This window comes from Neodiprion fabricii, chromosome 1, assembly GCF_021155785.1.
Source record: "Neodiprion fabricii isolate iyNeoFabr1 chromosome 1, iyNeoFabr1.1, whole genome shotgun sequence".
Lineage (NCBI taxonomy): Eukaryota > Metazoa > Arthropoda > Insecta > Hymenoptera > Diprionidae > Neodiprion > Neodiprion fabricii.
Window position 1 is genome coordinate 7,162,613 of NC_060239.1, and position 25,932 is coordinate 7,188,544.

Here is a 25,932-nt window from a genome sequence, read left to right on the forward strand (position 1 = left end):
TCTCTCTCTCTCTCTTACTCCTTCTCTTTCGCTCAATCTATTTCCTTCCGATTTTTTCAATTTTCTCAGTTATTTATTTTTTTTTTACGCAGAGACCCGCGTATTTCCTCTTCGTACACGCGAATTAACTTGAACGAACGTGCGACTTCTGCTCTGAAGAGAAACTGACGTGGGATCAAACGGAGGGTGGAAATAAGCGGGAAGAAATACGATAAGAATTTGATTTGAAAAGAAAAGAAACTTGTACAAACACTGCAGTTGTCGCCAACCATCGATTTATAATTCCGAAATTAAACTCTGAACAGATTTATGTATCCATCAAATTCTCTCGCGCCCTTTCCGTCGATCTGCACTTGACATTCCTTTTAATTATTCCACTTAATTTGATTGGCTTTCCACGATTTACGAATCCTCGTGGCTCGTTGATTGCCCGTCACTTTTCGTTCTCACATACATATGTGCAAGAAGTATATGTATATATACTTTTGGTCAATTATTTACCGTTTGATAGCTGATTCTGAATAAAATGTCAACGACAATAAAGCGATAAAAAATAACAATAATTTTCATTGACAAATCGTAAATCAGTAATATTGCCTGTAAAATATGCGCTAAAATCGGACCGTTTTTGCGGCAACGTTTGTACGGTCTGGGTTACATAAATATGTATAATAGTTGTCCATATAACGGTGCGGGTTATGGAATACTATTTATTCTATCGAGCGTTGCGGCGGGCGATCAAATTGAAAACAAATTAGCAATGTATGATCGCATTAATTTTCGAGTTAACGGGAATCCCGGTGTTATGCCTGTACGCATTTTCCACAGTTCTACGAATCTGACCGCGTAATGCAATTCAACACATCGCGCGAATAATTATCGTCAACGTATAACAACGATTCCATCGATGCGGCCGATAATGGGGACAACGTTACAAACAAGTATTGCCCGCGTTGGGATTAAAAATAACTTTGCAAATCTTTGCTCCAACTTCGGGAAAATTTATAATTGACGGTGAAATTTTCTTTGCCATGCGACGATAAATATTACTCAATTAAATATTAGTATTACTGAAACTCTGTAACTGAGACCGAAGCTCGAGAGATTGTTCGAAACGACTAACGACTATGACGGAATGCAGGACAAGTCCACCTAGATCCCTTGTCGTCGTACCGTTAGCACGAATTTTCGTAGAAGGAAGGGTGCCAGCTTGCGAAACAAGGAGCAGGGTCGCTCGGCGAATTGGTCGTTGATTCCCGGTGAGCTTAGGTCAAGGCCTAGTGTAAACGCTTTCCGCACGTCCTGCGAACGGTCAGCAGCTTTTCAGCAAGGAAGTAGTTGGAAATTGATTGAATTACGACGTGAAAGGTGAAAATGGGGGGGATGAAATAAATTTGATAATTTTCACCCCGGGTCTCGGACGATAATATTTATCATTTACACCGCAACGAAGGGTAATCGAGTGTGAAAAGTAGGGGAAGGAGAATGAGGGTCGGAACAGAATGGCGGTGAGACGGTGTAATACAAGGTGGAAAAGTTTCCTCTTCATCGAAAGTATAAGCTATGTATGCATCGGGGCGTTAGGCCCGTTGTAGGATATAGTTTTGAACAAGTCAACTTCTAATAACGTCGTTTAAAGTCTAATATCCTCAGGCAAGTCGTACAGCTCCTCGTAAACGAGACGACCTTACAGAAACACTGGAGGATGAGGGATAAAGAAGTGAGGGAGGCGAGGCGTAACGAAAGCGTTGGAAACGCGGACGAAAAAAAGGAGAACAGAAAATATATTTCACCAAGGCAAAGTGAAGACGACAAAACTTTCGTATAATATACAAATTCGTTCCGTTAAATTACCTGTATTATACAACCAGGGAGAGCGCTATGCCGGTGAAATAAAACTCGTTATTACACTTTTCCAAATAAATTGAAAAGTTTCGAGTATCCTTCTGTTATTACGTTGTTCGCGTTGTTAACGCAGTACGGATTCTTTAATACCAGATAATCGAATTTCATTCGAATTGAAATCGGTCCGTCAAAGAAATATCCTCTGAAATTGATTCGACTCTTTATCTCTCGGTTCGATCACATTGTCGAAGAATTTAAAAACTACAGTAAATCGTACAATTCATTCACCCAATTATTCGAATACGAAAACTGAGTTCGAACACGATTTCAGTAATTACTCGAGAACAATTCTTTTGAAAATCAACTCTTCGGTTCAGAAAAACCGTATCAATTAATTTTTCGACATACAATCAAGCAATTTTCACTGTTGTTTATATACTCCGTTAAACCATTAGGTATACGGTACGTACTAAATTTGTTACATAATATCGTGTCCCGAATCTTATTATATTACGAATATTATTATTATTACTATTAATGTTATTATTATTATCGGTATACAAAATTGTGAGAGGAATGCAGGGATGGATTCGAACGGTTTCGCTTTTACTGAGCAGTACAACGAAGCCCAAGGGAGAAACAATCGGTGACACGGAGCATCATCTGGGGTAAGAATAATTAACTAATAAAACGACCGGATTGCACGACAAAATAAAAAAGAAACGCTTCAACATTAATTGTATATTGTAATAATCCGGTAAGCGTGCTAACGCGACGCAAAGTATACCAAAGAAATGCCCTTTGTTTCATCCTTCGTTGATCCAAGTTCGTCTCGGTGGTTAACGCCAAACTTTATAGCGCCATCGGCCAACCTTTTTCGGCAATTCGGATTATCTCAACGGAACGAAGAGGGGAAAAATGAAGAGAAGTAACTGCGTTGACTGCAGCAAGTATCAAAGATTAGCGAACATCGATCAGTGCGTAAACTACTCAGCATCCGTCCCCCAGGATCGGAAAGCTCGATCATCGACGTTCAGAACAGACGACCCATGGGCCACCTTCCAAAAGAGAGGAAGAAGCGAAAGTATGGGAGACAGGGTATCGGCCCTGGAATTCAAAGGGATAATCCGGTTTTCGCGGATGCATTTCGACTAAGGCAGCGTGCGAGGGGAATTTTAAAAGCTAACCACCCCACGGGGACTTGCAAGCTTCTGTTTCGTCAGAGCAGTAAATCGAACTTGAAGCCTGGTCACGTGCACCGAAACAAGGCGTTGAATAATGGCTTATGACGCGTGAATCGCACGTTCCGACATACTTATTGCAATCCGTGAAAGAATCGCTAAAAATTTATCCCTTCATTGTTCGTTCAGCGAGTCGGTTGCGACTGCTCATCTGCTAGGTCAAAACAGGATGAATGTTGGGACATTCGACGTCGGATAAACTCAAGGGGAATAAAAACCTTTCGACTTTGGGGGAGATCCTGCGGAGCAATGTTTTACCCCTTCTCCTGGCACGCCGGAGACACTTCGCTGGGTTCATTTGCTTCTGTAACCTGACCGAAAAACGAAACGTTCGATGCTGCAGGATAAATTATAGCCAAAATAATCCTCCTTCCCTTACCCATCCTCCGCAATCCCGGACTTCCGAGAATTTCCTGTCCTAGTCACGAAATCGCGAGTTCCGGATTTGGAAACATGCAGGCGTCACCTTTTCCCGTTTTCCTGCATCTCCGAACGAAAAGGAGCGAATATAAGGTAAGTTTGAAAAACGCGAAGGGCGAAATTGTCAATATATCGTTGACAGGCGAATTCAGCTCCGGCGAAACAGGTTGCATTGAACGCGCCCGTTGAAGTGTGAGAAAGATTGCTCCAGGTGGCGACCGGGGTGAGGATTTGACGCGAGCCTTGAAGTGGGAAAGATTTGATCCTCGGCGGAATACAAGTATGTATATTCCGGACAACAACGGGGCCGTAAAGGGCTCGTAGTATCGTGTGTGACACACACGTTTCAACCGATCAGCTCAATCTCTCTGGAAACACGCCGTGCATTTCATCGCGCTTTCTGCCTTTCCATACCAGTTTTCCATTTTCAGATTGGGTTGTATCGCTCAGCTTGTCTTTAAGAGATATGACCGGAGATAACAGATCGAGCATACGGGCTTTGGCTCGGTCCCCACGAGCCTCTTCGTTCTGCTTCCTTGAAACTCCTCGAAGGAGGTAAACAATCAAGAGAATTTCCCCTCCAGATAACATCCGAACCAGATTAATCCCGAGGTTTAAGTTCCGCCTAAGGAAACACCGATTCTCTTGTCTCTCACCCTTCGATCCGTGCCTCTTTCAAGATTGTGGTTTCAATTTCTGAAAGATCGAGAGCCGGATGTGCCGTGACTTACCGATCACCCGTCGCAAGTCCAAGAAACGAATCCAATTTCTTCACCCCGGTCGTAAGTCATCGACTACTGCAGACTCCCGTTAACCCTCGCGACGTCGCACAAACGCCTCCACTCTAAATTACCAACCGTTGAAGCAGTAAAATCCAATTAATATCCCTGCACGCTCTCGTTCTACGCAATTATAATTCAACTAACGACAAGACCTGCTAACGGGGACTTATTAATGTACAATTATCACCATTTACACGACGACGGAAGCTTCCCTTGGACGCTTCGTTGAGCACAACGATTCGCGGAGGTCCCACCATTCGGACCGTTTACTTTTTTTTTTCAACCGTGTTGAAGATAGGTTCAAGCCGCAGGAACCGCTGGGGATGGGTCCTGATTTATTCATCCCTTTGATAACAGACGGGCTGATAATGAAAATGGAAAAACGTACCCAACATAAATTACACACCAAGATCTGGACAGTTAGACGCGGTGCGTTTCGATGTACCTCTGGAATATTTTTACCCCCGATAACCGGCCTGCTTTTGACGCGAGTAATTAATCGGGCATATGCACGAGACGACGAACCGGGTTTGACAAACGATCGAGCAAGTTTTATACACAGAGGATATATTTCCCTACGCTTCAAGATTAGGTGACCCAATTGGAGAAACTGAGCAAACACAAGTTCAGGGCAAACACCATAATCCGAGAGCTTTCAAAGTGCCGACGTGTAAGATCACCCATGATTACAACGACGAAGAGCATTGAAGCGAAAATCGAACGCCCGGCAACAGCTACAGAGTGAATTATTCGTTCGCCTCTTTTCAAAGCGGGTATTAATCATCAAGGCAATAACGTCAAACGGAGTATAAATTATGATAGTCGATGCAGATTATTAAACAAGTAAATCACTTGGCGGGCTACCATGCCGCATTTGCATGCCTCGAGGGTGACTCGGTGAGTTAGTACCTGACGCTTGCCGCTTGCCACCAGCCATCCACCCACCTTTGCCGACAGGAATTCCTCTCAGCCTTCTCCTGGTGCAACTTTACGACATCATTTTCACTTTAATCAGAGGTAAATTGTCGCCTTCAGAAAGGACTGGAGAAAGGCGGGAGGGAGGGAAAGAGGGAGGCGTCGAATTAAGTCGAGACCACGTTCGGTCGATGCCGGGGAGTTGACTACTGTAGTTTCGAAAGAGGCATTCGCGAGGAGCGTATGGGGGGGGGGGGGGGGGGGTACCAACGAACCATGAAATTAAATCAACTTTTCGCATCAGGTAGAAAACCCTCTCCCTTTGTCGAAAAGTCGAGAATGGAACTCGGGGGTCGAGTAAAGAGGTAAAGAGAAGCAGGGTGAAACTTTGACGTGAAAAATTGATCGCGCAATTAACCGTGCAAATTTTCCGAAGCGTATAGTTGGGTGTGCGGAATGGATGTTGCGTAAAAGTACGAGGTGCCTCATCCTCTTCGAACGTCAGGCACCACCACTCGAACCGTCGTTCCATCTATCGATAATATCCAGCCTCTCCACTTGTTCGGAGATAAAAACTGGGACACTCCACTTAGACGTAAGTACGACACGAGGGTTACGATCGGGAGAAGTGAAAGAGCGCCGTCTGACGCCCTGACCTAGATGTCGATAGTCACTTCCACCGCGACCTCCACTCTCCAAGCAGCGTTTTGACTTTTAGCATGATCTGCCAACCCGCGGCAGAGATAATAATGAAAAGACGCATCGGCGCTGAAAGGGGTTCGCGAATCTGATTACTATAATTCGATATCGTGACTTACCGCCGCGATTCCGCCTCGTAAGATGTGCCAAAGTTGCTACTCCGGTGATCAGATTCGACAAGTCGTGCCTGGTAAGGGTTTATTGATACAGGCAGATTCAATTTCCACGTTGTTAACGCGTTACTTGTCAGTTTCGCTTAGAATCAAGGCTGCGGTTCATCGGATGTACCGACCACCCATCTCTTCAACTCGAATTACACAGCTTTCGCAAATTAATGCAAATTGAATCTATAGGCAATTCCGTTAATCGAATCGCGTGACATAATTCACGCACGCGTCACAACGAAAACTTGACTCAGGCGACTATTTTTTGGTTTACCGTATCGAAAGTGGATTCGATCCTGAATGAAAATATTTATAATGGTTCGAGAGAAGACAGGCACAGGGATGGAATCGTCTCTGTGTACGCATGGCTCTAGTTGAGTCCGGGGATTCCCTTGGGAGAGTGGACTGAGGCGACCGAACGTGGTCGGAGTGAGTGAATAATGAAGGTCCACCTGTCAACCGAATGGTAATTAAGTCTTTCGCCAACAATGCCAGCACGAGAAGAGGCACAACGGACATTGTGTATGCTACGTATAATTTGTACGTTCGTTGTACAGTGACGCAACCCGGTTATTAGCCGAACTGTATTCGCGGATTCATTCGGAGTAAGTAATAGAACTACAGCGGGGGTCTGCAACTTGGCAAAGATTTTTTCACCCACTCTATAAGTTGGTTGTAAAACCGGACAAGATGGATGCTTGTCAAAATATGAAACAAACAAAAACAAAAAAAATAAATAAATAAATAAATAAATAAATAAACAACGATCGTGTGGCCTATAAATTTCCAAGTCGGGAAATCACCGCCCAGATGGGCGGAGCAGCGTGCTGATGAATTGGTGATAAAGTAGAGACGTCGACCAGTCCTTAGTGAGACTGGACATCCCTCGGCACTACTACACCATTCCAATCAAATCAAACTCCGCCTCCTAACTTGAGCACAAGCTAGGTCAAACAGAAGCTCTCGTTATTCGTCGTTTGTCTCCCGACCAGAAATTCGAAAAAGGTAAAATCGTCCGGTCGACGTTTCGTATAAGATGAGGAACGAAGAAATCAGTGCCCGCGATGCTCTAACCATCAACTTGTGGGTCTTTCGATCGGTGGGAATATGGGCGGCGGACATCAAGAGCCCTTCGCTCAGGTAAAATGTTCACCTCAACTACTTTTCAACCACTTCGAGGGGCAAAAATTTGATAATCGGTTTCCAGGCTCATCTACAACATTTACGGAGCGATAATAATCTCGACGTTGTCAATGATCTACTTTTCAACGGAAATAATTTACGTGATTGTGATCTGGGGGAATCTGGAGGCCATTAGCGAAATATCGTTCCTGCTCTTGACGCACATCGGCACCGTCGTAAAGCTCTTCAGCTTTCTGATACGTCGCGAACGGGTGGAAAAATTAGTTGAAAATTTGGCACAACGGAATTTTCTACCGAGGCGTAACGCGCACCGCGATTTCTTGACGTCGACGGTGAGAGTCGTGAATCGGGACAACGTAATCTTCATCCTGATGTGTGCGTCAACTGTAATAGGCTGGGCGATCGTCCCGATGGTGGACAGCGGGGAGGTGAGTAATTGGTCGATCCGTAAGATTAAAGGTACGCAGCGTCGAAAAACCCGGACGAAAATTGGATTATAAAAAGTTTTTCGTCGATACAGACGCGGCGTTTGCCGCTGAAAACTTGGTTCCCCTTCGACATAAGCAACTCGCCTATCTTCGAAGTGATTTACGCTTATCAAACAGCTGCCGTGATGATGAACGCCTTCATGAATGCAATGATGGATACCTTCGCGTCGAGCCTGATGGCGCTCGCTGGCGCTCAGCTAGACATGCTTCGTCACGATTTATCCAAACTCGGTAGAGAGGATGAAGAGGACGGCGAGAATCCCGTGGAGTTTAAGACTGCGGTAACCCAGCGTGCTGGACGTATATCGAAGGTCGGAAGAGCGGAGGATAAACTGAAAGGTAAACTGAAAACTGGCAACGTTCCAGCGGAATTTCCACCTCGCTCCCTGCAAGACGATATTTTACATGAGCGCATCGTCGGCTGCATCGAACATCACGGCGCCATCATCAGGTAAATTGAACCCCCTTTGTCAGGCTTTGATAGAGTTTAAATTCCAGATCCAACGTTCAATTTTCACCGATCTTATACCGAGGTTTGCTTATAGTCCCGGGACAATAGAAGTCTCACTCATTGTTCGACGAATCGATGAAATTGCGTGGATTTAAAAATATATCAAACTTGAATCCACGAGTGACTGTTTGAAAAAATAAAAACAGAAAAACCGTGTCGTCTTCACTTTGATGAGAGTCAGAAATGCATTTTACAATTGTAGATAACAAAGTGGTGAATAATGATAAAACGCCTGGTAGTATCTGGATCCACATTGAACAAAAGTGACTTGATGAGAAAGTTCGGAGTGGTTCTTTACAGATTCGCGAATGAAATAAACGACGTGTTCGGTATTGGGATTCTCGTCCAATTCGCGGTTAGCAGTATCATACTCTGCCTGACGTGTTTCGAGTTAACTTTGGTAAGTAAACACAAGTAGAGTTTGATTGGATCGAATCCCCCCCTCCGATGATGACCGTGAGAGTGCTTAGGATTTCGCATCTCAAACAACTTCCCCGGCCCAGGAGCGGAAGGTTAATTATGTAATCGACTTACACGATCGCTCAATACGCATAGCTGGTGGGGAACATTGCCGGAGTTGACGGAATAGCACAGAGCGAAACGCGCGTACGAAGCCATGTAACGTAACGTAGTGGTTAAGCCGGAAATGACCAAGTAACCAAGTAACCAGATAATCCCGGTGAAGCGGCAACTGACGTATACCAAGCAGTATTTGCATATCTCGTTAGCTATCCTCGTAGCCGAGGTCAACCGGTGCCGCTATATCCACCGTTATTATCCCAGATTAAGATTCAGTGGCTAGTCTCTATATTCACCCCTATAGATGGGGGAAAATGGGAATAAACTCGAGTGAAACAAACTCGCAAACAAGGCAGTGCAAATACCTGTGTACACTTGCGAATTTGCAAATTCAATTTCACCCTTACGCTCCTGCAGGTACGCGTTCCCGATACGCGATCAGCCTCACGTACAACACCTTACATACCACATCCCGATCCCCCCATTCCTCAGAGTCGTACAATTTCCTAATTGAATCAATAGCAAGTGACAATAATTGTTCAAATTGCTTTTCCGCCATTCCAGTTATCGCCGGGGAGCTTGCAGTTCTGCTCGATGCTTCTCTACCAGGGTTGCATGCTCTTGGAGATATTCTTCTACTGCTGGCATGGAAACGGGATAATATGCAAGGTGAAATATTGCTAAACTACAAAATGAAGATAGAGACATAAACACGCGGTTTTGAGGTATTATCGTCAAGCCACGAAACTCGCTGCTAAAGGTTTAATCGTTGTCAGAATACGTTCACAGCCGTATATTATAACGCGTGGTCGAGTATGTATGAGGTGAAGCTGGATTACAGAATAAGCGATGAAAATGTCTGGGCGTAGAATCTACAGCAGGATATAACGTGCAGCGTAAAAACTTACGCCGCGGCTTTGGAGAGGAGAAAATATGTAAAGTTTGATATTACCTGAAAGCCAAGAGCAAACGGCGGCCACGGAGCTTTAGACCGACCGGCTAAGAGGGTTCTTACCCACCAGTGAGAATTTCAAGTTGCAATTTTAATATTTCACATGTACCTATTTCGCCGCGCGTCACTCGCAACCGATAAATACAAGCCTCAAAATTCTTGCGCGATCGAGAGGTAAAAAGAAAATGGTTTTTCAGTCAACGGACCTGATGATAGCGCCCTTTCAATGTCAATGGACGGCCTGTTCTCCGAGAGTCAAGAACACTCTGCGTATAGTGATGTGCCGAATGCAGCGAACCCATAAGCTCACCGTCGGCAGAGTGTTCAATCTTTCTCTGGAAACGTTTTCCATGGTGAGTACAGATGCGGCAAAGGATCTCTCACTGTTTTCCTTGGCTTTTCATTCTGGATATCCAAGTGTAGTTTTAGAGGATTTATCTTTACGTTATATTATGTTAACAGTTAACTTCCCCGAAAGTAGACTCACGGCCTGATATTAAAGAGCTACTCAGCCGAGTTGAGTTGAACGCGCTTAGCTAACGGACTAATTAAAAAGTTCGCGTTACTGCACCTAACTAGGAGAATGAACTGCAGCTCGTGTTTGCGAATAAATTATTTCGGAAAATACACGACTGTTTACTTTTTCCCGTGAGACGAAAAGTATTCATGTTTAAGAAACGAAATGAGCACTCGTTGACATTACGAGTCGCGTGATCCAATGGGTTCAGAAATTTCAAAGCAACGAATACAACCGACTTCTTACGTTGAGTGAATAGAACTCTGATAGACGCAAGATCGTCAAGCGCGATGGCAGATGAATTTATACTTCAACGCTGAGTATAAGACCGCGTGTTCGTGCCTGGAAGATAAATTCCCCTGCGCTACAATGCTTCGAAAAATTGAGGATCAGCGAAGAAGCGAGAGATGAGGGAATAGTTTTCCCATACCTTAAGGTTCCCACCGCATCTTCATTCCTCAGGCTTACATTTTTTTGTTACCATTCCTACACCTTCTCTGATCTATACATCTCTCTCCCTCGCGATCTATTCCTTTTCTCACCTTCACCCCTTGTTCAGAATCAATTCCCCGACCCCTCCAACCTCCAGTTTTCTTGAATCAGTTTACTTTTCTTTACCCCAGGGATGAGTGTCGCAGCGTTGAACATCTTTGTACGACCGAGTTGAAAAGTTTTCGCAAACTTTCATCCATCGGCTTGAGAATCCGTCGTTAGTTAAAAAAACGCGATTCTAAAAGGAAGCATAACAGGTATACGTTTAATAATCGAAACCCTTCGCGTATACCGGAAACACCTTTTAACACCTTACGATGTTTCGTTACAACCTTCGACGTGATATGTACCTGTAACTTCGTCAACGCGTTTCGTAAAATTCAGCGCATTCCAACGGCGTCTCGCCTGAAATACTGCAGGGGGAATGAAGAAGGTAAGGAAAAAGAAAGAGAGACGTACACACACGTCGGCCCGGCACTCGACTGGAGCATCATTTCTCGAGTAAGCTGTCGGGTAGACGTGAGAGCACATAGCAAACATCAAGGGCAATTCGGGTGCCCCCGAACCGGTCGGAGCAAATAAATTTTCCGTATTTCTCGGTAGCTACTGGGAAATTTTCATATTTCAGATTCTTCGTACCGCCTACTCGTTCTACGCAGTTCTACAGCGCGTCCACAGCAGAGTTATAGAGGCTGAGAAACGCGATTCGATGAACTTTTGAAGACAAGAAATTCGAGGATCTAGACAACATTCGCAATCGTCGTACGGTGGATGAATATACCTACATATATAAATGGAGTTTTTGATTAGCTTCAACTTATACCCAGCAGCATAAGATAAAACGCATTATATATTATACTATATGTATACGTGTATAAAGCGCCACTCAACGAAGAGATACGAGGAATTACTTACTGCCCCTTTTTGTTTTAATTTCGACTAACAGTTTTGCAATTTGGAAGTCTCGTCGTTTGATTAAACACCGTAGGCAATTTTTTCTCATTTGTATAAGAGATAGCAATAGCCGAGGAGAAAATACATTTTCATTTACGGACCGATCGCCCGCCGTCTACCCTACGTCATTTCTGTCTCTCGCTTTCTCTCTCTTTCTCTCTCTCTCTTTATCGCTCCGGCTCTCGTCTCTTAACTTTCCTCTATCACCGCGGGGGCTAAAGTGAGTAATTTGCATAAATAAACAGAAAATAAATTCCCCAAAGAGATGATAAGCTGCACGGTTCTTGTCGACTTTATATCCTATCCGAGACCTCGGGATCAGTGGCGGTGAGATGGGGATCAGACTATAAGAAATGCGCCTAAGCTAATAGCCAACTTTTGTATATTATTCCTCTTTCAGCTGAATGGAAATAATCGTGACGTACACGTTTTGGAACGAAAAACTTAAACCCTTGATGTAGTCGAAAGCTCGAATAAATTATTCATCATATCAGTGAATAGACGCATACCGAAAGTATAAGAAAAGTATAACAAAACGAACAGACACTGTTCGCCAATTTTTTTTTTTTTTCTTCTTTTGCAGATAATTTTCACTTATTCATTTAGTTTAGCATTCAATCTTTCACCCTCTCAAACGATCTGTAATAATACGCCTGCACATAGTTATAATATAATTATATAGGTATAAGATATAATTTCTGTGAAAGGTATAAAATTATCCATCGAGAATCGTCAATTATCGCCAATCCGTGGAAAAAACAATAGCTTTGCGCACAGTCGAATACATCCGGAGAAAAATTTTTTCCCAATGAGAAAAGTCTGGCTCTGCGTATTGTTGTACGATTTATTGCGAAGCGAATTGCGTAACAGATAGGTATATACGTGTATACCTAGAAATATATAGATTGGTATATATTCGCGGACCGGCCAACTCATCCGTTTCAACCCAAGCGGAATGTACGGCTCTTTTATTTATTTATTTATTTTTCTGACCAACGACGTCGAATCGATTCGTCAAGACTCAAAGAGTGCAATTTTCACTCTGAAAAACTCGAAGTATGTACCTACTTTTAATCTCGCCAGGTCGGCAAATTCATCAAATATGTATAAATATATAAATATAAGCTCTAAAAGTCTTGATGTAAAATATATGTAGTTTTTATAACCAGTTATTTCGTTTTGTATGACTTTGGTATAAATTGAGGGATCGATTTGAAACTTGGCAGAGTTGTTGCTTATAATGATAGAATCAAACGCGGAAAATTTCAAAATTTTGCCGTAATTTTATAATACATTTCTCTTTACGTATAAGCTTAATAGCATCACTTTTATTAGACGTATATACAAGGGAACAATAATTATAACATTTTGAAATTTTCAGAGTTTGTTCCTATCATTATAAGCAATAACTCTGCCAAGCCTCAAATCGGTACCTCAATTTACACCAAAGTTATACAAAACAAAATAACTGGTTATAAAAACTACATGTATTTTACGTTTAAAACTTTCGAAGCTTAGAGGCACGTGTTCCAGTTGGTAGAGGCTTGAAACTTTACACAGATTTTTTTTTTTAATGATTTGAAACAGATCTGGGTGGGGACATCGCAATGGAAATTTTTTCGATCCCGAAATAGGGACGACCCTATTATATATCTATTAGGATTTTGCTCGAAAAAATAATTTGCGATTTCTCATCGTGGCACCCGCTGAAAAATTGATTTGGGTCGAAAGAAAGATTCACTTCAAAGATGAGCGTTTTACGATTAGCCACGATAGAAATTCGCAGATTGTTTTTTCGTGCAACACCCTAATATATAATTACATAACGTAGATCAATAATTTCAGCGTGCAAGTTTTCAAGCGAATCTAGATAACTGGTGGCATATAAATATTTGTCAGCTGGGCGATCTGAATCAAGCAGAGCGGAAGAGCATGCATCCGTAACATACGCGAGTGACGGAGGTGAAATATTTCGACAATATGTATCGAACGTGTTTTGATTTACATGTATATGTATACGTATAGGTAAAGATACACAACTACAGATATGAAAATCTCACGATACAATTTATAAACATTCGTTTGATATAATGATAAAAGTTTTAATCAATTTCGTAATTAAATCATGTTCCCCCTTCATCGAACGATACCCGTTAAAAAGAAAAAAATAAAAACGCTGTACGAGTGACGAGTATCGGCATAATTTTAGCAACGGTAGGTACTTTGAGATATCGAGAGATACAAGGGCAGCAGGCGATTGCGGCACGCCTGAAAGCTGCAAGCTGCAAGCTACGATCGTATACCTTGAGCGTGATCGATACATCGCGGTATTACAGATTAGATGTGCATGCACGTCGCGATTGTTGACACCGATAGCCCGCTAATGAATTCGCCTGCGACGACGAGGGTGTTACGAGGAAGATGGAAATTGGCAAGGAGGCCTTCGGTAACTGGTTCGTAATTGTAGCAGTTCAGTTCCCGGTGGGGGCTGTTAGGAGTTGTTGGCATTATACCGACGAACTCGGGATTTTCGTGTTACAGTGCTGCATCGTTCAGCCGAGACACGCGGTAGCGGCAACGGTAAAATCAGGAGAAAACCACGCGCGTTTTACATCGCAAACAATACCCTACCGCAGGAGCTTGTCCGAAAGCTTAACGGCTTGAAGATACTGCAAAACAGTGTTAATTTATTACGCGTGTGTGTGTAGCGGCAAAGGCGGAAGGGATGTTCATTCACGCCGACTCAACGACAGGTCAGAGTTGGGAATTAATTTGTCGGAAAGATCATCTCACTTGGGGGAATCCAACGGTCGACGAACGACGAACGACGAAGACGAAGACGAGGTCTAATCCTGAGCTCTGAATTTTGAATGGTGCGGGTGTGATGTGCCAATTTATATCAGTTTAGCGCGACCAAGCGGCAAATGGCGTGGCTAAGTGGCTACACTATCTTCTCCCCCCCCCCCCCCGCCCCTCTTCCTTCCGTCGTCTCTCGCCCTTGGTTTCTCGGGCTCCGAATATCTGCCCTTCGACTCTGTATTACACCTTCCATCAAAGTCTCGTCTTGATAGATCTTATTCCCGATATAGCTGGCTGGTCAGGTTTCAAGGGGTCGGAAAAAAATCGACTCGGAGTGTTTTTTTATATCCTCTCAGCAAAGGATAATTGAAGATTGATCCGGGCTCGAAAGCAGGACCTACGACGGACTACAGCGACGGCCCTAATGCCTACTTGAAAGATCGTCTTTACAGCTATTTGTATATAACGGGATCTACCAAACGGAAGAGAATCTCCCCCTAGACAAAAAATAGTTTCAGTTGTTAGGTCCTCCAGACCTCGGATCTATTATCAACCAATGTCAAACTTCAACGAGCCTGTCCCTTGCATCCTTCCTCCCATCCATATTTTCATCTCTCAGATCATCTTTCATTCGGCCAACATATAAATTCACTATTCTTCCCTTTTTCGTCTACGACTTCTTACCGTATTCTCCATATAACTTACAATAAGTTAATTATACAAGCACCCATTAAACTCCCGCAATATTAATTTCTTTCACCCCTAGTCATTTCGTACATTGGGATCAGTGGAACGTATGTGCGAACCCTAAAGTAGCCAAATAAACAACTTAGCTTTATCGAAATCTGTACACGATCTACCCCGTAAAACGGTTACGACGCATACGGATTGACGGGAAAATTGGCTTACTACAAAAAAAATCGTTAATGTTTCACGTAACTGTGGGGTTGGTTCAAGATCTGCGATGAATTGATCCAACGGGGTTCAAGCCGCACGGTACAAAGATTGAGACCTTTGGAACTGACCCAATTCGATAAGGTTCTGAAAATAATGGTACACAGTCCGAGCAGGCGATCGCTTATTATCAATCGATCTTCGGCTCGATCAGTTTATGAGAAAATGGATACCCATCGGATGGATTGTTCGAAGGCTAGCTTTACGTAAGATGAATTGCGAAGGTGAAAGGTGAGGATGAAAAAAGGGTTCGTCGAGTGTACTCGGATCAAAGTCAAAGATCAAAAGATCCGCCAGCCCTCCTCGACTCTGCTGTTTCTAATGCCACGCGCCGATCTTTCCCTCCTTTAAACAGCGCGTCGACGAAGAGGATATGGGCGAAAACACCGAGCAATCAATGTCACGGAGTATTATCTTCTCCATTATGTTGGAACGAGATGAAATGAACCGCGTTTGACGCCCACCCCATTTGACCTCTATCGCATCGAGACGGGCTTGGATGATGCGAAGTATGCGTGAACAAAGCCGTTAAAATTTACGTTCAATTTCGAAAGCGCAATTCTTAATTGCCATTACGGGGCACGTTGGACGAGCCGCCTCGTAACCGAATCGTTACGGAGCACGAACAGCAAAGAGCCGGGTATCAAAACGGGGTTAATTATCGGGTGAAAGTCGTTACCGTTTCCAATTTCGAGGAAAATTTATTAAATTTCCTATCCTATCCTTTACTTTCTGTTTTTGTATTCTTGTTGGAAAAAAAAAATTTTTTTAAAAACATCCACTCTCTACGTTTTCCCTTTCAGTAGCGGTGACAAAGCGGCCGAGAATCAATTCATCGAAAGGAGATGGGAAGAGAACGAAAAGGGGAAACGGATGGATGGCTGAGAGAAACGCTAAAGCTGATGCTGGTGGTTACTGCGATACACAACCGAAACGAAAAGGGAAATATGTTACGAATACCTGAAATGTATTTAAGGGAGGGCTAAAAGTTAGAAAAAAATTTTTTTTTATCGAGTACCGAGGGGTGCGCCACACTTCTCATTGATGGTTATCGGGGAAGACTGCGAGCCGAATGAATAAGAACGAAAGAAGAAAGAAATGAGAGGGGAGAACTTGAAAGGGAGAATCGACAATGGTACCCGCGGTGGAAAATTAGGGAAACGACATCCGATACCCTCTGACCAAAGCAAGTGTCTTTTCTGATACCTCGCGACCCTCTCCAGCATCCGTTAGAACTTTCTTTCTCTCACTTTTTCTTTCTTTTCCTTTCTCGTCGACGGTTAAAAGGAAGTTTTCCAATGCATAATATACACATGATCCGACACGTATAGTTGCGGAGTAACGAATTTTCGGAAGAAGAAAGGAAGAAAAATATTTAAAAAAACAAAAAAAAAAGATACCGCAACTCCCAACGAATGATGGATTCGCACGCGCAGTTTCTTCAGCCGTCGGTTATTATTTGATTAGATTCATTTAGCGAGAAAAACGGAGGAACGCGGGAGAACGATATCACGCTCGGCTCTGAAATACGAACGAAGATATATAGAAGGAAGAATGAAGATAACGGGATTTTGGAGTATAGGTATATGAGAATTGCCGCGAGGAAAAATAAATGACGAGCATATACTATTACAAAATAGAAAATCGAGAGGAAAACTCCGCGTCGCCGAGGGAAGATTTTTGACATTCTTTTATCGGTGTATATCTCGTTTTCTCCTCAGCTAGAAAGGCAGGTAAGCTGGTACCGAACCGCGAGTAGACGTAGAACAAGCTAAAATTGGATGAAAGGTTCACGTAACGAGATCCTGCCTGCCTGTCCTCTCGTCCTTTCTTCCAAGGAAGATTACTCGCCTCGTCATACGTATACACCGTACAAAGTAACGCTCTTCATGGGTTTACAAAAGTCGAAAGATACCGTTGACAAAAGGAACGTATGGGATCAATAATATTATCTCGAATACAAATGACGAAATATTATAATACCTAATTCACCACATCAACCTGGGGAATGAAACCTACAATTCAATTCTTCGCGAATATGAGAGATTCGCATCCCTCTCGTGTAATATCCTCAGAAAGAATAGGCGTTGTCGCTCGACTCGTATCGTACAATCCCGATTGCGATATGTTGTAGGAGTTATTTCTATGTAAATAAGATCGTTGAGAAAAATTGTTGGGCGTAACCTAGATCAGGGTAACGACGGCAATGCGTTAAGCAGTCGAAACGATCGCTCTGCAATAAAAAAAAAAGCGACATCCAATTTCCTGGTGAGACTATTATTATCGCGGCTGAGAAAACGATGACGTTTTCAACGTGCTCGCTCTTTCGAATGCGGTGTAAAATTCATCGCTACAGACGGTGATCGGGTAACGAAACGAGTAATTTTCAACTCACCAAGTAACGCCTGGAAGAGTCGACTCTTGAAGATTCTTATGACGCGCTCGATCGCTAGTCTCAGTTGTTTGTCCTGGGGTCGTGTAAGCTTGGCATGATAATCCTCAAGCAGCTCCAACGCCCTGTGCGCCTCTGTAACGAATGAGAAGAAAAAAAAACGGTGGTTAAGCAGTGATAATCCATGATCCATAGAACTGGCTGGGGAAATTGACACGAGACAGCGGACTCTGACAGACATGGATTTTTAGCACGAATTATTTATTACATGGGTAGGTGTGAGTTTATTATTCCAGGAACACGGCAACAACAATTGGCACATTTTTAGCACCCATCACGCTTTTATTTCCGTCTATAGCAGTACTTCGGGTATTTTATTTTTCACCCGTTCATTCAGCAGCCGCTCGTGGATCAATTAAGCTCCCGTGGCCTGCGCGAGCGGCAAAGAACCGAGAGAACCTGCTCCTCCCCCCCGGTGGTTTCCGGAACGCAAAAAATATATGATAAACAAAAAACAACACGCCGTTTCACTTTCGCAGTTACATAAAACATTCCCCGTGTCGTTACAACCGTGTACACGTTGAGAGATTTTCAGTAAAAACGTATGAAACGTTCGTAATGTGTATCAACGAGACCCACCAGCTCCTCTCTCCGATGTACCGGCGAAACGAGACGAAAGGGATAGGAAAAAATTCAAATGATATCAGATGCGTTGCATACCTACCGAAGGAAAGAGAGAGAGAAAGATGGAGAGAAAGAGGATGATTGCATTTTTCTTTTTTGAATAATACCACTGCGGGTTTTCGAGCAGGTATTGATTACCCACCTTTTTAAATCCCATGCGCTCCTCGAGCACAATGAAAAACGAAATGGGAACGGAAAGACCAATTACTTTTCTTCTGAGAACACCAAATTACTGCATAGTAATTAACCGTAAAATTAAAGCGGTTGTCCGAGTGGAACATCCCCTAGACTTGGAAGAGAGAGAGAGAGAAAGGAATGTTGGGTAATTGTTGTGTCGGAGTAATAAACCCCGCATCAACGAATACTCGGAGTTCCTGAAGAAGGCGGACAAACCAAAAGAGCGAGATACGGAATACAGCCTTCCGTACGTCCCTGTGTGTGTGAATTTTTATACGGCTAATCAGAGGATCGAATACCGCCCCTGTTCTCTCACGTTAATACCTCTGCCTGATATCGCAAGGTTGGGTTTCGCTCATCGCCGCGTGTGTCTCAAATATTTCAACTAGGAACAACAGGAAGAAACATGGAAACAAAGGGACTGGAGCCTCTGTAATAATACTCGTATTCGAGTGTTCAACGAACAACATTTATCAAGAAATGATAATATTTTGACGCTTTCGGGTTACTTTTTGCCGGTGCGTCGTTGTATTGAAAAAAAAATAACCAAATAAAATTGAAAAATAACAAGAAACTTAAAACTCGCTACCGCGATAAATAATGTACGGGCGCCAAAAAAATTTTACTGTCACGATCAATAAATCATCCACAGTTATAAAGTTTATATTCAGCTTTTACGCGTACGAAAATTTTTACACCCGAAGCATGGCTTCCGCAATACACACGAATGCGAATCTATCAATTTGCGAAATTGCGATCGTACAGAGACTCAGGGGATATTGGCAACACCCTCGCACTCCAAAAAATATGAATTCATACAGGTATTCGGTATACGGGTATCCGAACAGAATGTAGCTTCTACCGAGCTTGAATTCTAAAAGCTGCCGGATGATGAAAAAGTTTTCATCGGAAAATGACGAAAGCGGATTAATCAAATTCTATCCTTTCCCCGTGTCAATTTCACGTCGAATTCCAGAGTTCGTGGAACTGGATGACAGAGGGAGGGTGGTGGGTTGATTTAAAAGTCGCAGGAAGCAGCTTTCTCGGACGGCCAATCAAATCACGACGGTGCGCGATCTTTACCTTACACTCGCGTTATTACGCCTCTCCCAACATTATCATCACTATTTATCGCCCCGTCGTAAAAGTGTCATTCGTGATTCATTTGATCCGCCCACGTGAGCGCGAGACGGAAAGGATTTCCGAAAACGAATGCCCGTCTTGCGGCAAATGGCCTCGATCCACCATGCCTTATTTTCCCTTTTCAATCCACAGACACAGTCAGACACGTAGAAACGCAACCGAAACGTACATGGATCGACGTATATCTGCGCACACGGGGCAAAAACGCCTGCATCCTTCCAACCCAGACATTATTCTCCGTCGTATACCGACGTCTGTATCCATACGTTAAGACTCGCGTGTTCGAAGGTACGTATACGCGAAGACATCCACCCAGCGTGGTACCAACGGCAGGAATTATCGTAGGTACAAACTGCGGCCCTCCAAAGTAACGAAAACTCCTCCGAGCAACTTGTTTCGCATCGTTTACGATTTCCAATGACGATCCCCGCGAGTTTTTCTCGGGGAGTAAAACAACTTTCGGCAAATTGCTTTCGCCGAATACGCGGCCTCCGCCGCTTGTCTCCTCCATGCTTGAACAGTGCCCAGGGATATGGGTTAACATAATCCGCTACACTGCCGGCTCTTATCGTCATTGATTCTCTTACAGGTATGTACCGTATAAATGTCTGCTGTTGTCTTTCGCTTTGCATCCCTCTCTGTTTATTTTCCTAACAAATGGCACAACACCAGGTTTCTCGAAATAAACTGATGAGTAAAGTTCCAGCTTCTCGCGTGCAGCGAAATGTGGCAAGGTCGTTCAATTTATCGTTAACACGTATATACGTAACGGGAATCCAGCTTCCTTCGACGACGGTAAAAAGAACGAATTTTCCTATTTTTCTTCTTCTCTGACTTATAGGAAGAGATTTTTCAACCGTAACCTAGACAAAAGTCCGTCTCGCTACCCGTGAGGAAAGAAAGAACCACTCAAGACTTGCGGGCTGATACTTCAGCCGAACATTGAACTCGACCAGTGTCAAATCACCCGCAAATTCCGGGATGGAGAAGAAGACAAAAAAACGGAGAAGAATAAGCGGAAGAAGCAGCCGCTGAGGCGAGCCGAAGAAAAGGTAAGAGCTAACGGACAAACCACCGAAAAGAACCCCGACACTTTTTGTTACGATTTCTCGTCAGGACTGGTGGGGAAAAAAAGAAAATGAGATACTTTTTGCTCTCACAATTTTTTCACTTATTTTATCAAGCTCTACAGGCATGTGTATTATACACGCGTATTTGTACACAACGTAACATAATATATGGAAAAATGTATTACAGCCTAAACGCGGGAAAATCACAACGGAGTCTTTTTTTCTTCATCGTGCAAAGATCGAGATCCAACCCTAAACGCGAGACGAGAACAAAAATAAATAAATAAATAAATCTGTAGACAAGAAAAGCTTGTATAACCGAAAACAAGAATTCCGACGCGTAATCTATTTCCGGGCTAATATTGTTACAGAGGCTTTGAAAAGCATCTGCATGAAACTCGATAAACAGTTTCGGAGGGGTGAATGTGAGCGGTGATTTGGGGGGAAGGATTTCGAGGGAAGTTTTTCGGACGGGTGGAAAACAAGGAGCGAACAAATAACAGCGATTGCATCGCGTCGCTGGAACGCCGCGTCGGTTTTTCGGCGATTTGCCGGACTGGCGAATGAATCTCCGGATAAGAAAGAACGGAAAGAGAAACGGGAAAACAAGGGAGGGAAAAAAATTCTCTTACACGCGGTTACATCCTCTCGTCTGACGGTCATGCCGTTTCCTTCTTCTTCCTTCCTCCTTCCTCGGATCCCGCTATACCCTTCGGCCTAAGGTCTTGCACCATTTTCACGGATATCCCGTGGGACATTTACACGTCGCTTTATGGCTTCCCGAACCGGTATTATTCCTCGGATTGCCCCAGAATCGAACCAGTGTATTACCAGAGTCGTTTGTACGTAACCGACAGCCGCAGCAGCCTCGCAGGCTCCTTGAATAATGACTTTTCTCTCTCTCTCTCTCTCTCTCTCTCTCATTTTCATTTTGTAGTCGTTACTGGACTGCCAATTTTTTCGTAATCTTCACGTTTCAAAATCGTCTTCGATCCAACAACATTGTCGTGAATTATTTTAAATCAATGACCGGAAAATCACGTCGACATACATTTGTTGGATATAAGAAGTCCGATATACGTATAAACAAACTGCACTAAAGTGACGAGGAACAAATTTTTCAAATCAATAAGCTCGCGCTCCAAATTGACCTAAAATTCTTTTTAATTTTGTCAATGTGAACAAATCGACACAACTTAAAGGAATATCTTAGACACGTAGTAATTCGCGAAGCCAACAAACGTAATTTCCTTCTTCTTCCGCGAGTAAGGCACATAAATAATTCGCCAAATTTTACGCCTAGCCTTGTAGAAGGAGACGAAGTATAAAATTTTCTGGATTTATATTTACAACGAAGTGAGAGTACGTAGCCACATTTAGGGGTGCGTACGCGTCGTTAACGCCCGTTCAAGCGTTTAAGACGTAATAGACACGGGCCAACTTTCATCCCGCGTAACATCTGCGCCGCTTTACATCAAGTCTAGGTTGAGAGAAAGCTGAAAATTGTACCCCTCGGAGTTTCCGTTGCTGCTACTACCGCCGCTAGGCAGGTTGCTTGGCAAGGCTATAATAAGGGGTCCCCGTATCCAGTTGATGATAACTGCCAGGAAAGTGTTGCCACTACTAGACAGCGGGAGCTGCTTTAACGTTAAATACGACGTTATAACTTAGCAGGCTTGACGCTTGACTTGATAAACAATCCCGCCTTGGACTTGTTCGTAGAGACAGATGCTTGTTTTTTCCCTACGAGTCAACGGCGGAAGGAACGAACCTCGATTGCTGCAAATTTTTAGATCAATGAGAATCGAATGATTTTAAATAAGCAGACAGCACGTTTCACGCTCAGCATCAAAAAAGAACTTGTAGTTTACAGTTTCTGCATTTTCAAACACTATAACCTCAGGACGTCAGGATACTCGTGATTTCTTGCAATTTTGCTACTTTTGAAGAAAACGTATAATCGCTGCATGAAATCACAAAGAATTGTGAAAAACATTGTCAATTAACATTATAATTTACTTCTGAGAATACATAATTTATGAATATTTATCAAACCAAGATTTTTTTTATACCTCGAATACGAGTATGTAACATTCACTGCACGAAAGTAGATTTGTTGAAATGTCAATAAAAATCTGATCGAAGATATTACCTGATACGGTAAGAATCTTCGAAAGAAAAAGTTCGTAATCTGGTATAGCGTGATTGAATGGATCGAGGTTTTTCTCATGCTACGATTGTTCTCGCTGGTAAAAGAAGCGATGTAAAAAAAACAAAAAAAAAAAAAACGCAGCCCATAAATATAAGCTTTGTGCGAAATTTCCGTTTCTCCGGCAGTGTTGGAACGGAGGATTTCTACACGCGAATCGGCTGGTAATCCGCGAATAAAAGGAAAAAGACGGAGAAGAAAAAGAAAGGGAAGAAGAAGAAGAGAGCGAAGAGCGAAATCCTTCCTCAGACCTTCGCGCGCGGCGATCAAAGCCCAGCAAAATTTATACAGCAAGCGGTTAGCCCTCGTTAAGGTTAATTTTAATTTGCGGTTTCTTACAGCAGTGATTCCTCGAGTTTTTTAATCGCTGGCCAGCCGACTGACAGCAGACTCTTGCCGACGGGTCGTTTAGCCTCAAAATTTCCCAAATGACTTTCGCCTCTCCGATAGTTTAGCACCAAGGTATTAGTCGGCCTCCCGTCACTTAACGAATCGCTCGCGAGACTGATTAACGAGACGTGCGAAATTAATCTTCCAGCTCAACCGCCGATCGGTGTTGAAATTTGAATCGTATTCGACTTGGAACGAACACCAGCTTGCGATTCCACGATTATCCCACGATAAGCTAGATTCAAGAGAGCTTGCAAATCTTATCTAGAAATGGATCATCCAAATTTCTACAGGCATGCACGCATTTTATAATAATATATACATTTTCTGCCAGAAGTCAAGTGCAAAAAAAAATTTGCAAAATCATTTAACAGATTATACAGGCTTGCGGTGATTTTTCCTGCGCAACATTGAGTAGTAATTTCGGTAGGTACTAGGTACAAATGTATGAAAAACATATTTACAAAATTCTATCACGTAAATTTTTTGAGAATTTTTTTCTCTCTTTCCAGAATTGACTTCTAATTTCTGCGTCAAATATATGTATTAACGATGTGTTGATATTTAAATATTCATCTACCCTAAATAGTTGTTTCTGTCAAACAAAAAAAACAAACTGTCAATATACCTAAATACCCAAAAAAAGCATTATTACTTAAGGGGGTAATGAAAAGTTATATTTCGCAGTCCTCTGTTATTTATCTAATCAGGTTTTTGAGTATAGCTGACGAGTGATTCTTTTTATAATTATGTGTCTCACGTTACAAAGATAACATATCGTACACCCAACGCAGAGAATAAATTATTATTATCAAAGATTACAAAAACTTGCACACCCACGTTTGTATTATCAGTCAAGTTCGCCGGAGTAAATTGTCTCCCGTAATCGATAAGCCTAATTTAATTTCTGTTACTATCGGATGAGCCGGGGATCAAAATCTAGACGTGAAAGTGCACGTCGCGCTCGTTTGATAACAAGATAATAATTTCAAGGCTTCTCTCGCATAAAGCTTACGCCACGGGTGAATAGACAGGGTAATCATTCATCCGAATAAAGTGATTTATTTTTGTATACACAGAAAGGAAAAAAAAAAAACAAATAATAAGAAAACTAAAAGAAAGATCAATGTAGCGAACACTAACTACAGAATTTCGTTTCTGCTCAATGCGGTTGATCATAGAGATTTATTGGTCCGTTGTCAATAGGAAATTTTTCAAATTGATAATGTAATAGAGGGTAAAAAATGGGCGAAAAAATCGAGACGTCTAGTCTGGATGTTCATCGCGCAGTCTGCGGAGCTACTTGATAAATTTAAACTCCCCTGGCGCTTTCTGTGCTTTGGCTGAAATGGATTTTCATGGTCGTCAATGTTCCCCGGTTGGCTAGCTCTAAATCGCCGCTACGACCTCCTCGATACACGGACGTAGCCAGCACGCGAATGTATCACAATTTATGACGACGAGAGAGGGTTGAAAGAAAAAGGTGGAGAAAAAAAGAGAATTAAGAAGCCGAGCGAGCCGAGAGATTGATGTTCGAGGCTTTGCCAAAGCTTGATTTATTCATCGTGTTACCGCACGCGCCTCGAGTGCAACGGCAGCGATGTTATTCGTTAATCAACGCACATGCAACGACTCCGTTTTCTTCACCTCCCGAATGCAGACGCGTAGGGGTGGTTGCAGAGCACCCGTTTCAAAGGTTTCATTAATAACTTCATGGCCATAGAAATGAGATGCGTCGAATTACGACACGCCTTCGATTATAATGACCAATTAAACATCACTCGTAATTCAATGACCTTTCAATAACACTTGTACCAATGCATGCAATGAACGTAATATTCGCAAAGATATTATTATCGAGCAATTCGTGCATTATTAACACACCCTTTTAGAGACAATTTTTTATTATTCTCAAGCCAGCTGCGTGTTGGCTTTGAGCACACACTTCGAATTTCTCATGTTAGCTAAGGTTTGCCCGGAGTGCCTACTGCTATCGGGTAACATTTGATAACGTTTCTCCGAATGGCCACTGTGTCGCCCCATCTGTTGTCAAGGGTTACCACTTTCTCTTCGGTGAGCTGAAAACGAGCTCCGTCCACCGGCAATGCGTCGCAACTGTTTCCACTTCGACGACGCTCAACCTGGCAACTCGCCAGGCCTTCCGTCGCCCTGCAACTTTCGACAGAGACAAGTTTAAATCGCCGACGATGAGAGCCACGAAGCCCTGCCGGGCCACCTAACGGCCGTTTTCCGCAACAAGTCCAAACAACAGCGCCTCCTATCTCGCATCCTTGTGCTCGGGACCTGGAAGGGGAAGAACGCTTCTTGTCATCGCCACTTCTTGTTCAAATGCCGCTTCGACTTCACGTGGTTTCTTGTGTGGAAAATTTATGGTTGTTCTGTGCTTCAGCATGTTACGTTGATTGCGATATCTTCTCTTTATCTGTTTTCTTGTGTCTGATAACCGTTTAT

General features: G+C 43.0%; 2 protein-coding genes across 3 annotated transcripts in view; one reads left to right on the forward strand and one right to left on the reverse strand.

The window, feature by feature from the left end:
* The window catches only part of LOC124177144 (disks large 1 tumor suppressor protein), a 301,091-nt gene that overhangs the window by 267,925 nt on the left and 7,234 nt on the right, over nt 1–25,932 (reverse strand). The window contains exon 2 of the mRNA XM_046559275.1: nt 17,791–17,922. Within this exon, the coding sequence (XP_046415231.1) occupies nt 17,791–17,922 (132 nt within the window). The remainder of the gene's footprint in view (nt 1–17,790; nt 17,923–25,932) is intronic.
* On the forward strand, nt 6,986–16,250 carry LOC124177253 (odorant receptor 46a-like). Of its 2 annotated transcripts, XM_046559425.1 has the most exons (8): nt 6,986–7,206; nt 7,274–7,637; nt 7,730–8,148; nt 8,509–8,608; nt 9,292–9,396; nt 9,877–10,032; nt 11,317–11,450; nt 16,238–16,250. In XM_046559425.1, the coding sequence occupies exons 1-7, from the start codon at nt 7,103–7,105 to the stop codon at nt 11,407–11,409; spliced, it is 1,341 nt and encodes a 446-aa protein (XP_046415381.1). In that variant the 5' UTR covers nt 6,986–7,102; the 3' UTR covers nt 11,410–11,450; nt 16,238–16,250. The 2 variants fall into 2 exon arrangements, with proteins under 2 accessions (XP_046415381.1, XP_046415373.1); XM_046559417.1 differs by lacking the exon at nt 16,238–16,250 and having other exon boundaries at nt 11,317–11,563.

What these genes read in the sequence shown, in the direction of transcription:
- LOC124177253 (XM_046559425.1), top strand. Translation starts at nt 7,103, where the DNA reads ATGAGGAACGAAGAAATCAGTGCCCGCGATGCTCTAACCATCAACTTG. An exon ending in ATCAAGAGCCCTTCGCTCAG is followed by an intron (nt 7,207 to 7,273) that starts GTAAAATGTTCA and finishes ATCGGTTTCCAG; the next exon opens with GCTCATCTACAACATTTACG. An exon ending in CGATGGTGGACAGCGGGGAG is followed by an intron (nt 7,638 to 7,729) that starts GTGAGTAATTGG and finishes TCGTCGATACAG; the next exon opens with ACGCGGCGTTTGCCGCTGAA.